General features: G+C 48.1%; 1 protein-coding gene and 1 long non-coding RNA gene across 6 annotated transcripts in view; one reads left to right on the forward strand and one right to left on the reverse strand.

Annotated features, from left to right (window-relative positions):
• The window catches only part of CREB3L1 (cAMP responsive element binding protein 3 like 1), a 45323-nt gene extending 32105 nt beyond the window's left edge, over positions 1 to 13218 (forward strand). For 4 of the 5 annotated variants that reach the window (XM_064424748.1, XM_064424747.1, XM_064424750.1 and 1 more), the window contains exons 6-12: positions 415 to 564; positions 1347 to 1405; positions 3220 to 3288; positions 5574 to 5673; positions 9712 to 9832; positions 10286 to 10529; positions 10928 to 13218. In XM_064424748.1, coding sequence (XP_064280818.1) covers positions 415 to 564; positions 1347 to 1405; positions 3220 to 3288; positions 5574 to 5673; positions 9712 to 9832; positions 10286 to 10529; positions 10928 to 10964 — 780 coding nt within the window. In that variant the 3' untranslated portion in view covers positions 10965 to 13218. The remainder of the gene's footprint in view (positions 1 to 414; positions 565 to 1346; positions 1406 to 3219; positions 3289 to 5573; positions 5674 to 9711; positions 9833 to 10285; positions 10530 to 10927) is intronic. The other variant, XM_064424749.1, reaches the window with a different exon arrangement.
• The window catches only part of LOC135303236 (uncharacterized), a 29846-nt gene that overhangs the window by 11542 nt on the left and 1090 nt on the right, over positions 1 to 17214 (reverse strand). The gene's annotated exons all lie outside the window — the stretch shown is intronic.

The raw sequence follows: 17214 nt of genomic DNA on the forward strand, positions 1-17214 counted from the left end.
TTTAGCAGGTGCTGTCTGTCTTTCATCCATACTTTGGGAAGTGGCCTATGCACTAAGAAGACTTTCTGAGAAGGCTAATGAGAGAGAGGAATTACTGAAAATTCTCTTAACCAGACCATTTTAAATGTTGCCCAGAAGTTTGTCGGCAGGGTCCTGCAGTGCAAGTGTGTAGCCAGACTCACTGTGAAGGAACAGATGCTCTCCCAAGTAAAAGAGGAAAGGAGTTGCTGAGCTGTGCCCCAGAATCAGGTTGAGAGTAGGAAAGAGCACTGCCCTGCACCTGTTTGGTGTCAGTGGGCAGCAGTGCATCGTGTTCTGATGTGTACAGCTTCTGGCTGCCCTGCAAGGCTTTAAGGAGGATCACTGGGGTAGAACTCCTTGCTGACACTGATGAATGCTCTCTGTGTGTTTCAGAAGTTACAAGGAACCTCTGGCCCACTGCTCTTGACTGAAGAGGAGAAGCGCACCTTGATTGCAGAGGGTTACCCCATTCCTACCAAGCTGCCCCTCACCAAAGCAGAGGAGAAAGCACTGAAGAGGGTCAGGAGGAAAATCAAGAACAAGGTGACTACAAAAAATTCAGTTTTTTTCAGAATCATTCAGTTCCCATGATTCCAGAGCATCTTCAGTTGACCAGTGCTATAGTTACCCTCACTTCCTCAGTGCCTCTGCAGCTCAGAAAAGGTGGGATTGTGCTTTTGGTACACTACCACGAGCCTCCCAACCTACAAAAATGCTGCCAAGGACATCTCTGCTTGCATGCTTTGCATACAGCCACACCTGGGAAGTGTGGCTTCCAACCCAGCTCCTGGGAGTGTGTGGTGTGGAATAGGGTCCACAGTTCAGACAAACTGGTCAAGTCAGGCCTTGTTGCAAGGACAGGGAAACCAAAGCCATTGCATGGTGCAGGACCGGTGATGCAGTGTTCCCTCGCCAGGCAGAGGCTGTGATACTTTAGACTGGGATTAGAAAACATCCTGTGGGAGAAATGGTGAGACTGAACTAATCACCCAGTGACTCAGAAGGGGCCTGGGGCAGAATCAGCCCGAGTGGCCACAGCTCATACACATGTGAGTCAGTGGAGTGGAATGCAACCCTGAGGATGCTCTCAGCATCGAGGGGCATAATGCAGCAAATGGCTGCAGGCTACAAACCAAGGAGGATTGCATACCTACAGCATCAATCCCCCCCAAATTCTGGCCTAGAGATCAGCAGGAATGTCAGACTGGAAGGCAACTCCCCATTTGCCTCTAGGATGCTGTATGTGCAGGAGACAGACAAGATGCATGACCCACAAAAAATATCAGGGGGTTTATGATACTGACTCCCCTCTGCCCCCCTCACAGATCTCTGCTCAGGAGAGCCGCAGGAAGAAGAAAGAGTATGTGGAATGTCTAGAGAAAAAGTAAGTTTTTCATCTTCTCAGTCTTACTTTGAAAAAAGGAATCCTGACCATGCACAGGCTGCCTTTCTAGTGTTTTGTTCTCTGAATTGCTCAAAGAATACAATTCCTTGCAAGGCTGGCTGCCCAGGAGTTTGGTTTGGGATCCTGCCCCTACTCTCCTCCCTCCTAGAAATCCTCTTGTGGGATAAAGATTGGGCAAGAAATTTTGTGTTTCCATCTGCTTCATTTGGCAGGTCCCCTGCAAAAGACAGGCCATTTTGGCTGCCAGCAAGGTGGGATTTTGGGTTTCCCCACTAGAAGTTGCTTCTATTTTGTCTGTCCCATAAGTGGCAAGCTCTCTGAGGGCACTGATCATGGCTTTTTCCCCCGTCTTCCCATGAAGGTGGACACACAAATACTTGACAGCAAGAAAAACTTTGCATTGCAGTTATTCCTCACTCTCCCCCACTTCCACTCTCTGCATTATCTTTGTTTTTCCGCTTGCAACCTTGTTTTTTTATGCATGGCAGGCATAAGCCTAAGGTGATGTCACATGACACTGACTGGGTGGAAAATAACTCCTATGCTAGCAACCCCTAATGCACATTCCCAGGCAAAGAAGAATGCTGCAATCCAGGCACAAATTCATGTTTCTGTATAATTACCATCTTCTTCCCAGTTACTAACACCATCTGAGATCAGCAAATGGAAAAAAACAACCCCCAAATCCAACTTTAAATTAACTCTTCTCCCTGATGCTATTTCTCTTCTCTAGTTGCACAGAAATGCTTGATTAAAGCAGATGATTCAAGGCGCCTCAGTGTGCATGGGTATGTCCAGGCATCAGAGCACATCACCTCCAGCTAGTGTCCCATATGGGGACCTTCAAGCCAGGGCTGGGGAGCTGGCTGACCTCGCTCAAAGGGCAGGTCCAGGGCGTTTGGTGCTGGGGCCTCCTCCCCAGATGTGGCTGTGGTGCCTGTATGTACTAAGCAGTTTGTTACGCTAGAGCATTGCTATGACAGATGGCTTTCAAACAATGCCAGGTTTAAATGTGAACCAAAAGCAGCATTCAGTGATTTTTTTTTTTTTAATAGAACATGTCTTTGGTCAGCTTGGCTTACTAAAAAGTGGTTTGTCAAAGCCTGTACTTGGGCCCTTCCCCATTCAGTTTGACACTTTTGCTGGAAGCCCAGTTTTTGCACGGAACGCCTGGTTTAAAGGCTGTGCTGCAAACCTCCAGCAGGATCAGGCTGTGTCTCTGGCTTGCTTTTCTCCCGACCTGGAGGCACTCCCCTTCCCTTGTCCCAGCTGCAGCCCAACCACTTTCCCGTCGGAAGCGGTGGGAAGGAGCCGGCAAGTTCTCTGCTGCCCTCAAGTGCCTGCAGTCGGAGCTGGCCCAGCGTTTGCACAGAACCGCCTGGATTTCACAGCCAGGGCACAGAGCCCAGGGCAGGTTCTCAGGGAGGGGTTTGACTTTGTCCCCCTCCTCCTTTTTCATGCTTCTTAGCGGGGTTTGGAAGGGATGGAAATGTCTGCATAACTTTGGGTCTGTCCTGACTTGATCTGCCTGTAACCAGGAGCTCCTGTCTCTCCCAACCCTCAGAAGACCCTGAACTGGGAACTGTCACTGGTAACTGTCCCCCTGCAGTCTCATCCCTTCTCCATTGGGGCTGGCTGCAGTCAGGTGGGCCAAGTAACATTTGATTTCAGGACCATATCTGCAGGTGACAGATGAAGCCACTGAGCCTCCATACCCCATGAGAAGCGAGGACAGCATTGTCTTAATCTCTCTGGCCTTTGTGACTAACTGGCTCTGGGTTTTATTCCCATAGGGTAGAGACATACACAACAGAAAACAATGAACTCTGGAAAAAAGTGGAGACCTTAGAAAATGCAAACAGGTAAGAGGAGCTAGACTTGGCCCTCTGTGGGTAGGGTGGGGTGGGTAGGAAGGGAAGTCAGGAGCACTGGAGTGGGGGGACAAGAAGAGACAAGCAGGCTCCTCCCGCTCCGGCACGGGTGCTGCTTGGAGAGGTGCTGGTTTTCAGCCCATGACAGCAATGAGGCAGCTGGGTTTGGTTAGCAAGCCTGGAATGTTTGTGTTGGGACGCCAGGACACTCTGCAGCAAGGGGAGGGAGGGAAGGCATGTTTCCCATAGCACTTCGTCCTTCTCCCTGCAGTCCTTTGGGCCCATGCTGCTTTCTCCATTCCCCTGCAGGGCTCTGTCTGTCTCCAGGGCAGATGCATTGAGGCCTCTCACAGCAGCCTCTCAGACCCACTGTTTCTGCTTTTGGGCTCTTCAGAGAAATAAAAGGCCCTGGTATATTGTGGCTGTTTCAGGTTTCTCTTGAGAAAGCTGAACAGACTTGGTGAATACAGGGAAAGCCCATTATTCTAATAAAAGTAAAGATCCCAACTCCCACCAGATCCAGGACAATTTGTTGTGCATGTGGTTTTCCAGCCCTTTCTCAGCCTCTTTTGGGCAAAGCAAGCCCAAAGAATCTCTGTCTCATCTGCTGCTACTGCTCACCTGAAAGGAGCAAGCTTGCTCTCACAGCCCCAAAATTCTCTCACCCAAGGCTCTGGGTTTCCTCATGGGAAGCTCTGGTGAGCACTTGTGTGGCTTTGGCCAACCAATAACCAGGGGAATTTGCTTCCTTGGAAGCAAATAATGAAGACTTCCACCCTGCAGTGGGGATGGGCAGCTGGAGCTAGAGGAGAGCCCAGCTCTTCCCCCTCTTACTGGGCACAACAGGTGTGAGCAAGGGCAGGGTAAGTGCAGGGGATGCTTGTCTCTTTAGCTCCATTTTTATCAGCTCAAAGTGAAGGGGAGAACCACAGCCAGAGAGCCAGTTCCTCACTCACTCCTCAGCTGCCATGACAGCTCATGGAGTGCTCCTAGAGGCTTCACTGCACACCTTCCTCCCATCCACAACACGAGTGCAGTGGCCTTGACTTCCAGGCCTGACACTGGTGCTGGGGCTGGGGCTTGCCAGGCATGTCTGGCTGAGGTGTGTGAGAGCCAGAGGTCTCCTGTCTGCCAGAGATACAGCTGCTCAGCTGCTCTCATGCATGGGGCACAGCTTGCCCCCTGGTCTCTCTGGGAGTGTGGGCAGCCCTGATGCTGGAAAAATGTGAGACCCACCCTGAAAAATCAGGATGCTGGCCTAAAAGCCAAGAGATTTTAATTTTTTCCCTTAAAATATACACTGTGTTCTTTCTAATTGGGTTTGGATTTTTAGCACTGCCAGTGGGACACTCTGTGCTTCTCTCCCTCCACATGTACAGGGAGAAAAACAGGATTTGGAAATGGATAAAGCTGGGATTCTCCTGCAATCTCCTGGTTCCAGGACCTGGCATTTTATGAAAGCTCAAACATATTTGTTTAAAACAGTCAGTGCTCCCAGAGGAAAAGTCAGCAATAGTCTCCATTTCAATAATATGAAACTCTTGGGAACTGTGCACTCTGTAATCTCCCTCATCCCAGATTCCTTCACCAGCTCAGTGAAGGGTTCACTAGCTCTTGGTAACACCTACCACTGTTTTGTATTATGTGTGCAGATGCCCATGAACAGTTAAATGGGGCAGAGAGACCTTAGCATGTGTTCCAACCAGGGCAGTCAGAGAATTAATTAATTGCTGAACTCAAGATTTGGCTTTGCCTACATTCCTCTGCAGAATTTGCCAAGACTGAAGAAGCTCAAGGGGATCACAACTGTTTCTTATTTCTCTCTCCACCACAGTTTGGGGCACAAGTCGAGCTTCAGAGTACGTGTCTCTGAATGAAGTGGGAGCAGGCAAGCCTGTGCTAAAGGTCTGACCTGTCTACAAAGTTCAGCCTCCATGCCAGAGCTTGGTTTTCATGGTATGCTGGCTCTCCACTGCTCTGGGAATTGACTGGCTGGGCTTTCAGGCACCCAGGAGTCCTAAATAACAGTCATTCATAATAGTGGGTAGGTGCAGTGAAGGTGGTGGTGGACCCACTGATAACACCTTTTTTGTTGTTGTTTCCCAACCAAGCCTGTTTGGTCAGAGAACTTAAGCAATATACAGCAAAGGGGAGATAGTTGTTTGCACAAGAAGGGAAAATCAAGGTACAATGTGAAGCGGGTAGTGGTATTCTTGGCTCACTTACTGGCTTCTACCTCCTTACTAAGTTTTGATATGCATTGTTTCCTATCACAGGACTCTGCTGCAGCAGTTGCAGAAGCTTCAGGCTCTGGTAGCTGGGAAAGTCTCCAGACCTTATAAAATGGCTTCTACGCAGACTGGGACCTGTCTAATGGTATAAGCTTCATTTCCATCTTCCTTTTGGCCATGCTTCTCCAGACAGCTTTGTTGATTGCCTGTCTCTGCCCTCTTCCCTGCTGTCCAGCTCTGTTGTCAGTTACATCTGCTCTTTCCTTTTATGTCACAGTCACCAGAGCTGGGCCCTGTGTGATACATACATCAGTTGTTTATGCAACAAAATTAGAATAATTCCTGCATTTTCACTGCCTTCTTCTTTGGGCAAAAAAGCACTTTGTTTGCTTTTCATTAGTTATTAGCCATTCAGCAAAAATCTTCAATGAGTTTCCATTGTAATGGGCAGAGTTTTCTTTTGCTGAGCTGGTAATGCCTAATGTTTAACTCAGCAGGGCAGATGAACACTCCAAGTATTCATCCCAGTGGGCTTTACCTTGTGTTTATCAGCAAGAAATGGCATCTGTTCTTGCTATGCCTGCACATAGGCTTTGTTAAATCCAGCTGGAATTCTCTTTGTCCTTTTGACTAACCATAATAATTTGGGGTTGTCTGTTGTTTTGGTAATCCCTATTTGCCTCATAGTGGAGGATCATGGTTAATAAATATAGGCTTCATTAAGGAGTATTAGGGCATGCCAGTGTGTAGCCATAAATAGAATAAATTGCTTATTCTTCATCTCCTTTTTTTTTTTCTGGGGGAAATTTCTGATCCATAGTAAAAATAAAATCTTCACCCCTGTGATGTCTTTGCAGGATTGACATAGTAGCTGCTTGTGACAAATTTGTCAGTTAGTTTTCTATATCTGGTTATCACTTCTGTACTGTTAGCAGTCACAAAATGCAAACAGATGGTGAGGTACTTGCCCCACTTTCTCAGCACCCTCAGTGTCCTGAGGGATTGTTTTTTAGTCCTGGTTCAATGAGTTTCCTTGGTTCCAGAGCCCCTGCTCTGTAATTTCAAGCACTTCCTCCTTTCAAAATCTGCTCAACATTTTGCTACTCTTTGCTGCCCCCATGTCAGACCAGATTTTAATGACTGTATTTTTTCTCCCCTGCTCTCTGTCTTCATTCCCAAGTTCTTTCCACATTTTTGGGTGTGACCCAGCTGAGCCCAGTGACTCATTGCTCCTTAATGCAGCAGCTCATCAGAGCACCCCCGGCTCCAGCAATTCTTCAATGCTACTACCTGGAATAAACAAGTCTAGAAGAGGTGCCTTGCAGACATCCTCTGTGCTACAGGCTGATATAATATCTAATTTAGCTTCCCAACAATGTCCTAGGTCTCCTTGCTGCTCCCTTTGTTGCAGGCATCCCAGCCCACACACCCACTTCTCTCAGACTTCCTAGCTTTGAAGCATTTCAAGAATTTGTAATTTGCTTTTCTGTCTTTGACCAGTTCCTTTCATAAGCCTCTGAGTTCTCATTTTCCATTTTCAAATACAGCATTCCTTATTATGACAGATATATAGAATCATTGTGTCTTGCAGCATGGGAGTGGAGCAGGCTACCCTTCTTCTTTAGCCCTGTGTCATTGCTGCTGACTATTTGTACTGCCACTTCCTGAAGTTCTCCAGTGGTGAGCAGTCCTCTGCCTCCTCAGGCAAACCATTCCAGTGCTATGTTATCTTTCCCAGATAAAGTTTTCTTGCTATCTCATCTCAATCTTCCTTGCAACAGCTTAAGCCTATTAGAACTTAGTCTGCCCATTGTAAGCAAGATCTGTTTATTCTCCCTTTGGGCAGCTTCATTTTACATATTTGAAAACTCTTGGTTTTGAGCAACTCCCTTCAGTTTGGTCTGCTAAATCACCATGATTTCTTCTGTTTTCCCTCAAAGGCTGAGTTACTGAATCACTGCTTGTTCCCAGAGCTATCTTCCAGATTTTCTCCAATGGCCCTGCATCTTCTTGGAAGTATAGGGCCCACAGCTGGGCATAGTGTTCCACCTGAAAGCCAGTACAAATCCAACCAGAAAGCCTGTTCATAATGCTTGGGCTGAGATTTGCCCTTTGCAAAGTGACACTGACCTGGACCCATCTTATGCATTAGTTTAACTCCCAGAGCCTCTTCTGTAGGACAGCTGCAACACATAGCCACTGATTTATTTCCCCTGTTAATCACTCCTGCTATCTCAGAGCTATCAGCAGGCCTCCACATTTGTCTGGACAGATCTTCCCACTGTTCTCTTGGACCATTTCTTCCCATGGTCAAGATCATTCCAAATTTGAATATTGACCAGAAGCCAGTCTGCTTGTAGTCTCTCCCATCTGCAGATTTGATACAGTCCATCATTTAAGTCAAGCTTAAAAATGCTGAATCTTGCCAGATCTGTAACAGATCTCTCTGCTACTCCATCTGCTACTTCCTCACAGTTTGACAGTGAACCTTTGCTAAATACACTCTCAGTATGTCTTTTTCTAATTATTAATTTTGCTTCCACCTTTCCAAATGGTTTTGCAGTAGTCTTCTCTAGCTTAATTTCCCTCAATTTTAAGAGGTCAAATAATGAGATGGTCAAAAGCTGTGACATAAATGGTACTCAGAATCAAGCCAAGAGTTCCTGTTATGAAGCGTTGTAGAGTTTGAACTAGAAGTGAATCTGAGCATCAGAGTTAACCTGAAACAAAACAGTAAAAACAGTGCTGTTTTGCAAAACCCCAGCTGAAAGCCATGTTAAAGCAAGATGTTAAGTATACTGCTCTTTCTCAGCCCAAAAAGCCTGGTTTTTTTTAGAAGGAAAGAACAGACTTTACAGGGCTGGCTCCCTTTTCTCCAAGTTGTGTGTTTGGCTGTGATAATTCCAAGCAACATCCATTCAGAATTTGTTTTTTCCTCTGTTTTTGTTGAATAAGGATTCTAAATTTTTCATGTGCCTGATATGACATGCTTAGACAGCGTCTATGCTGCCTTCATTAATGTCCTTACTTTAAAACCAACCATGAAGAGTCTGGACAATTGAAATCCCTCTTTATATAACATAGTATCCCCATATTAGTATTTCATCTCCACATCTCCTGGAATCCACTGGTGGTCAAAATTACCTTGATGTACCAGCTTCTGTGCATTACTTAGGCACAGGTATTCCAAAATAGGTGACTTCTGAAAAGCAGTCAAGCAATTGCTGGTTGTCCCCACAGGCATCCACCCAGATCAAATTTGCTGTTTTATACATAGGTAGTAGACATCACCAACAGATGCATCACCTCTTTGGCTGCTCAGTTTGAACACTGAGCTGGCAGCAGGTAGTTACAGACCATGCATGGTGCATGAGTGTTCAATAATTTGGCTCTGTACCATTTCCCATGTGTGTCTTCTTGCTCTGTACTGGCAGTTCCCTAAGCTCTATAGAGTCCCTTATGATCAGCACTGGCATTTCACTCTGAAGCTTTACTGTTATGGCTGAATTTCCAGACAGCTCCAGACCTACCTGAGGGGGATTTCAGGGAAGATTTCCTGTACCTTTCTCCTGTTATCACTGCCTAGTAGCTCTGACTGGTCTGCTTGATAGCAGAAGGCACTGACACATGGTCCTGCATGCCTACACGTCAAGCATAAAGTTAACCCTTTCCTAGAATTCTGCATCTTTACTATCAGGTATTAGGCAACTGCAGTTCTGCTGTCATTTCTGTCCTTGCATGGATAGTAGCTTCACTTTGCTCTCTGTGTAGTACCACAGATTTCTCCCAGTGGGCTTGTTTTCTTTGCAGCCCACAACAGCTCCTGCTAAGCCAGTGGTCAGGTTCCATTTTGTCAAGGCAGAATTTGTCCCTTCTGTTGAGTCTCCCTTTTTTCAGCTTGTTTCTCAGCTATGCCTTCCACTATCTCTCCTCAATAGAACAGGCAAGTTCTCACAATTGAACCAGAAATACTCCAAATAAAGTAACAAGAGGAAGTTTCTGACTTCCCTTATTGAATTTGCAACAGAGATTAGCATGGCAAGCCCCTTTCCTGTCTGGGGGACCACAGGTACCCAGTTGTCATTGTGACCAAATCTTCTTACACAGCCTCATGTTGTTGTGCTGTGGGGGGAGTGTTTCTTCATGGCTAGTGATACTGAGTCTGTGCTGATCTCCTTTCCAGGTGCTGGCACTCTGCTTCGTTCTGATCCTGGGATCCCTGATGCCCTGTCTCCCTGAATTCTCTTCAGCATCACAGACAGTGAAAGCAACACCAGCACCAGACATTTACACAACTAGTAAGAGTGAGTCTAATGTGTTCCTCCATTTCAACTTGTCAAACCATTTCCAGCTCTTCTCTTGACACTCCCTCCTGATCAGGCATAGCATCTTCACCTCTGTGCCTTCCCCATGTGCTGGGACCATGGCAAGGGAAGACTCGTAATCTGTCTGTGGTACAAACTCCATAGCAGCTCCTTGTTGGGCCTGTTGTCAGGCTGTGCTAAACATTGTCCCAAAACATGACAAGTGTCAAAGGAAGGAACATGAGGGAAAAGTCCCAGGGCAGACTGGTTGCCTTCTGAAGAGGCTGTATGTCCAGGGGGGCATTTGCTTCATGAAGCTGTGGGGAGGAGGGTATCCTGCACAGTTCCACATGGACAAGGCTGGGTGAGCATGTGCTGAAACCACCATCATGACCCACACCCATTGCAAGAGACCTTGTCCCCATTGTTAACCAATGCTCTCCTTTTTTCCAGTTCAGTCACGGAGCCTCCTTTTCTATGATGAGGGTGCTGGCTCCTTAGAAGAGAGCTATAGCTCCTTCCTAACCATGGACCATCCTGAGGGGTGGGAGGCCAAAAAAAGGCAGTCTGAAGAAGGAAGGCCTCATCTGGCCAGGACACATGAGACGGCTAAATATCTGAGTAAAACGCAGGGGGGTCCTGCCCAGAACCAAACCAACCCAACTCTCAGCCACCTCAAAGAGCAATTCCGTGAGAGGTAAGCAGGTGGGGCCACCTTCTGAGCCCAAAACATATCATGGTGTCTGGGGATAAGCAGCAGGCACATCCGTCCCCTCTGCTGCAAGCTAAGGACAGCTGAGCTGCCCAGGACAGGCAGCCAGCTAAGAGCCATGGCTGGAGGAGGCCAGTGCTGGCAGGGAGCATAAGAACAAGTTCATTTTCTAGAGCAAAAATTCGGCCATAAAACAGTGTTCCACTTGCATAAAGATGTGGAGGGCTGGATGACTCACATGGTCCCAGGTTTGTGTTCCATTTAGTGCCCTGGGGAAGGAGCTCAGCCTGGTCAGAGCAAACTAGCCGGGCACACAGAGAGGTGGATTTGCACAGGAGGCTACAATGAACCTTGACTGATGCCTTGTCTTTTCTTTTTCTCAGGGAGACAAGCTCCAGTGAGACAACTGAATTCTTGTAGCAGCTGCTGGACCTCAAGGCCTCATCTGTCTGATTGCAGGATTCCCTCCTCACCAAGCAACTGAGGGGACTTGGCAGGAGAGGACACTGCATTTAGACACTCCTAAACTGGCCTTGGGTTCAGCTCCTCCCCTTCCCCATTGTCCCCATTAGTGCTGATCTCTCTGAGGGGAGTCACAGGACTGCCAGAACCAGCAATAAGTGTCTGGAGAAGCCCTGAGACTCCCTCTTCTCTGGCCTTACCTCCTGCTTAAATGAGCACTACCCTATGGATGTGGGCTCACCTTGGAGAGGAGGGAGATCAGGGGAAGCCCACAAACTATTCAGCTCACTCCCCAAAGCCTCCAGACCAAGGGGGCTGTCCCCACATGTGTACCCCTTGGCTACATCAGATGCACCTGAAGGAGAGAGAAAGTGCTGGATTTACTGTCCTGCCTGAGGGTTTTAGGAGTGGGTGAAGCTGGTGCTCAAGAGATGGCTCTGGAGAGTTTGAGCTTATTCCTTGCCCTCCATATGTTAGTATATTTCTGCTTCCATTGAGAGAAAACCTAGTTCTTCCTTGCTCTAGTTTTCTCTTGATGGACATGCCTACGTAACTTCAACACCAACTATCTGCAAAGATCTGCACACAAACGGAGTAGGGGAGAGAGATCCCAGACAGATAAATCACCATAAAAATTAGCCAGCAGCTTCTGGGTAACCAGAGCTCTGAAAGAGAGAACAACTTTCCCTCATAATCCACTTCTCCCACCCTTAGCACTCCTGTTTTGGCAGGGGTGGTATTTTTCTTTCTGTTCCCAGCTTGGGCCCTACAGTGCAGTGCTAACCAGGTCAGTGGTATTCTCACTTTCCATTCTGCAAGCCTCCCCCTTTGAGAGTGAGTGAGAAAAACACATTCCCATAACCCAACCCCTATCCCAGCTCTTCATCCCTGATTCTGCTTCATGCCTAATGGGGTCTTCCTAGGAACCACCAAGGAGAGCTCTACAATCCATTGGAGTGCTGTCAGATTGTTCCCCTCACATCCTCTGTGTGCACCATAGTGTTGTAAAAGCCACTGAGGACATACTGGCATTTCTGGAGACAGCTGCATCTGTCAGGAAAGAGGTGTTATGTTGGAATTGGCCAGGGTCACCAAAGACATTTTTAGACCTCTTCCTTCTAAATGCTGACAGCAAAGATAGCAAACTCCTGCCATACCACCTCTCAGGCCAGACTTGCCAAGTTTGGTGTTGAAGTGACATCATCTCAAGCCTATGCCATTCTCTTTAGCATCCAGACACCCATTTCTGACCCTTCTTCCTCTCCAGCAAAATTCCTGCAAAAAGGCAGAAGTGTCTCCTCACTCCATTCCCTCAGCTGCCATTTGATGGAAGGACAATGTGGGACACGAGTGTCAGAGATCTGGGATGTGGCAGGGTGCCTCTGTGTGACACCAGAGTCCCTGTGCACTCTGCCAGGTCTCACAGCAGGCTCCTCTTCTGCTTCATCAAGCACCCTCGACTCACTCTGCACTGCCCCAGCCTCTCCCTTTCCCCCCCAGGGTGGGAGTGGAGAAGGCTCCCTTTAGAGGAAGGATGGGATGGCTCTTGCTCAAGGACTGAGAGAGGTGAGGGAAGGGCCCTCACATCCTTCTTTTCTCCCTATTGAAAATTGGTTTTGCCCCTCCAAGTCATTTAGGAAAATTTGGCTGCAATCATGCATGCGTGGCCAGTGGGGCGGTGAGGGGGAAGGCTTTCAGCATCGCTCTGCTCTCCCCACAGGACCCGCTGGTCACCAGATACCACTGCATTCCCCATGCTCCACCCCAGCACAAAGAACCACTGCCGGGTCCAAGCACACCCTCCTCCACCCAAAACTTCCACAGAGCATGTCCCCATGCCTCCCACTCCCACCGTTGTACAGAGATCAAGAGCAGAACTCGTTTGTACATAATGAAACTTATTTTGTATTATTGCCGATCCCTTAAGATATTGTATTTTGGAGACTCTCAGATCCTATTTTCAGTATTGTATTTTATTAAGAATTAGTGCGGGCTTGGCATCTATGAACTTCTTCCTTGTAGCAGCTCACTTTCTACTTATACTCCAGCAGCTGCTTCTTCTCTCTTAGGTTTTTTTTTTGTTGGTTTTTTTTTTTGTATTTTTTGTTCTGTTTTGTTTTGTTTTCAAGCCACCCTTTCTCCTCCTTCTATCACTTGCTCTGCATTTGCTTTATGAAGCAAAATAAAAATAAAATAAAAAGATGCAGCATCAGCCCTGGGTTGACAGGTGCTTTTATTGAAGCATGGTTGTCATGCCAGCCCACATCACAGCTCCTCACCTCCTGCTCCCTCTCCTGTTTCCTGGACATGTGCAAAATTGGTTCAGTACTGGGACTTCATGCTCCATGTCAGGAGCTAGAAACTAGAAACAAACTTGCATGTTTTATTTCCAGCAGCACCGTCATTGTCATTTCTTCTGCAGTTCTGAACAAGTCAGAACTCTTCTGCCTCAGTTTCTTTTCCCCCCTCAAAATACCACTATCATCTTCTTGAAAGGAGAATCATCATGGAAGAAAGTATATGAGGAGCAAAGAGGTACTTCAATGAAGAGGCTGTGCAGGGATCTGTACAACAAAGACATAGCTCATAGCATGGTGGTCCTATCCTGTCTGAAAAAATACCTAAATCTTTTCATTAACTGTAAAAGCAGAGCAACTGCACTTAAATGGGGAACAACCTTGGTTGGTCCTGGTTGTCTGTCAGCCTGTACCTCTGACAGTCCGTTTACACTTGCGAAAACTGATAGGTTTTGTCCTGATTTTGTGTGAAACACAAAGTAACCAAGGCTCTAAAAACCAAATTTTCCTATTCTAGCAAGTTTCAAGTGGGTTCATTAGAATTTTGCCATTGAAGCAACTCCTTGGAGTCAGTCCTCCATGTCTGGAAGGCAGCCCAAGCAGGAGCACCTTTGAAAGATGCTATAAGGTGTCTTTATCTCCCACCTCTGGCTGGGCTGGTACAGCAGGACTGTGCCACAGCAGAATGTAAGGCTTGGGTCTTACAAAGGTCTCTTTCTGCACATTGTAATTTCTTTGTGGAGAGGAGTAAAGCTGTTGCCTTGCTGTTTTGACTGAGCTGGCCATTGAACAGTGTCTGGGAGAGACAGGAGCTCTCTCTTCTGAGCCAGGTGTGAACTGCCAAGAGGGAGTTTGACATGTGATCATGGCAGGTTAGTCTGACATGGTTTTGCACACCCATGCAGAGCTCCCTTCCCCCTGCCCACCCACCGATGCAAGGAAATGCCTGACCTTGCCCTTCAGTTTCTTCCTGGGCCAGAACTAGTTGTGAGTTGACAATCTGATGTTTTCCCTGCAGTTCCCTGCAGCACCCCATCCAAAAGCAGCTTCCTAACCCTGTGTCAGTATGATGCACCTTCCCCCACTACGGGGTGGGGCTGCTCCCTGCACTCATCAGATTTCATCCAGAGGAAGGGCTCAGCCCTGCTTTGCTCAGCCTTGTGAAACTTCACACAGCTCTGGGAATTGCCTCCCAGGGAGATTTTGGCCTGCACCCTTCATACACACTCCAAAACAGGTGCAAGAGGGAAGTTCTTAAAAGAATGAGTTCTCAGGCTTTGGCTGCTTTAACACAGCCAGACCAATCAGAACCCTTCCATCAGGAGAAAATGTCCCTTCATCTTGACAAATCCTCCTAATTCTGCAGTCTACCAGATATCTCTGAGCTGCTCAAAGCAGACACGTTAGGATATTTTGATCCCTGCTATGCCTCCCAAAATGCACCAGCCAATCACACCTACCAATTTGGCTACAGTAACTAATTAGAGCAGATTGAGAGAATTAGCAGAGCAAGAGTCACCTTCTTTACAAGTCACCTTCAGCCTCACTCAGTTGTGCTTGATCTGCTCCAAGTGCCCCAGCTGAGCTCTGCCACAAGCTGGGCTTCTGCCCACTCAGGGTCACATTTCTCAGAAGCCCCTGTGCTGTCAATTCATACAAGCCCTGAACAAAAAAATGCTAACAGAACATGGACTTTGTTTTTCAGAGACAAATTATTCCCAATTGTTCTGTTACCAGGCTAATTAAAAAGAAAAAAAAAAAAAAGGTAAAATACTTAGGTTTTGTGGCTCGCTGCTGCCAAAAGGGTTATTGGCAGTGCATGGCAGCAGCCTGGTGGGTATGTTTTGTTTGTTTCAGAAGGACATGGGCTGTTAGGGCTCTCAGGTGCGTATCCATGCTCTCCAAACCTGGGAAGATCCCTCTTGCTGTTCCCTTTTGGGAGTTGTGCTAGCTGTTATCTCACATATCCATCAAGGGATAAACAGGCTTTGGTCCTGCTACCAGGCAAGAAGCCTGGGCTTTTGGACACCTTCTGGGGAAAATGGGGCAGTTGCACCCCCTCACAGCCCCCAGGTGCTTGGGGGGCTTGTTAACAGTGATAGCACCTGGACGGACACTGACCTGGCCTGCCTCAACAAATCTGTGTTTTGATTTTCTAATCTGGTGGCTGAAATGGGGCTTAGAGGTGAGCAGGGTGGAGGTTTTTCTTGTGCCTAGGGAAGGCGACTGTACCTTCACAGAGCTTTACTCACTAGAAGTGCTGCTTCCTGGAAAGCTCATGTCCTTCCTATGCCTGCAAAAACAAGGATGGGGTCTGTATGGTAAATACCAATATGCCTGTGCACTGTCCCCCATGCCCACACAGAAGGAAATCAGGGCACAGGAGAGGCACACTCCTGTGTGTCCCCCAGGCACGCGGGTAGGCACCAGGTAAGCAGGTGACTTGGCTCAGCTGAAGGGTGCCAGGAGGACAGGACTGACCCAATCCTACTGTCCAGCCCCATCATCCTCAGACAGCATCTGCCTGCTCTTCCAAGTCTTCAGGGAGCTCCAAGTGAAGGGTGACCCCATTCACGACAGAAACACGAAACATCAGCAGAGTCAGGTGGGCAGAGAGAGATGCAGAAGCCTGTGCCATCCATTACATCACTTCATGCAGGCATATCCTGGGTTGTCTCCTCCAGGCAAAATCTGGCCTGCCCTGCCTGTGTGACAGCCATACAATGTGGCATGTGGGTAGAAAGTTACCAGCTCTGTTACCAGCTTCTCCCCACAGACTGTGGAGCAAGATCAGGCCCTTGGGAACCCACTGTCCAGGCCTTTACTCTGACTTGACCAAAGGTGCTGTTAGTTCAAAGCTCTGCTGTGCCTGCAATAAGGGCCTCTGCTTCCTACCCTGAAGCTCCTTTCCTGTGGCATTGACACAAACACCAGTGAGAAATGCTTTGCCTTCCTTCCTTCCTACCTGGAAGTCTGGACCCTGCTCTCACCCAACTTCCTGTTTGTCTCCATCCCTGACTGGTCATCCACTTCCTCAGCCTGGTGGCCACAAACTTCTTTAACTATAAAGGACAAGACAGATGTTTCCCAAAACTCCCTGGGAGCAAGAGGGGACCAGCATTTTGCATCCCCTGTAGCTTCTCTGGGTAGCCCATCTATGTCCTGCCCTGACAGCCCAGCTGGCACAGATGAATGTGGCTCCCATATTCCATGGCAACAGAGGCTCCCTAGGCCAGGAAGAGCCCAGGGCAGAAAGAGAAACATCTCACTGTGGGTGGTGAGAAGAACAGGTGCCACTGGGCACCCGCTGCTTCTCTTTGCACAGCCTGCTCCCAGCCTCTGTGGCAGCAGGAGGATGGAGCGGGGCCATGCACCCATGCAGGGAGTACGGGCAAGCTCCCAAGCAGGTCTGTGTCCCCACAAGGGAGGATGAAGCTGCTTCCCCAGGGCCGGCTGTGCTTTGCACAGTGCTGCTGGGGGAGGGCTCACCCAGCAGCGCTTCAGCTTTCAAGGAGAACAAAACCCCTGTGGGGGCTGGAGGGGCTGAGTCACACAGTGAGGAGGGTGGGGGCTCACTGCCAGTCACGATTCCGTGGAGGAGTGGGCTTGGGGGCTGTTGCGCCCCTGAGAGAAACAAATCCCCCAGGAGTGCAGCCAGAGAGAGATGTCGTTGTGACTTTTAGGGCCAGACAAACGTTTAGTAACTTGAACTGGAAGTGCCAGTGGAGTTTGGTTACCAGGAAAAGACACAGCACTTCCTCAGCCCCTGCTGCTTCCCAGGTTGGGGTGAAAAGTGGCGTGGGAATGTGCTGTTCCACAGCACTCTGCAGCAGGGGTGCCACAGGGCCATATGGAGGGAATGAAGAGTGCAGGCATGAGGGATGAGATGCTCCTGATGACTCCAATGGTGA

Source organism: Passer domesticus, chromosome 6 (genome assembly GCF_036417665.1).
Source record: "Passer domesticus isolate bPasDom1 chromosome 6, bPasDom1.hap1, whole genome shotgun sequence".
Classification (NCBI taxonomy): Eukaryota; Metazoa; Chordata; class Aves; order Passeriformes; family Passeridae; genus Passer; species Passer domesticus.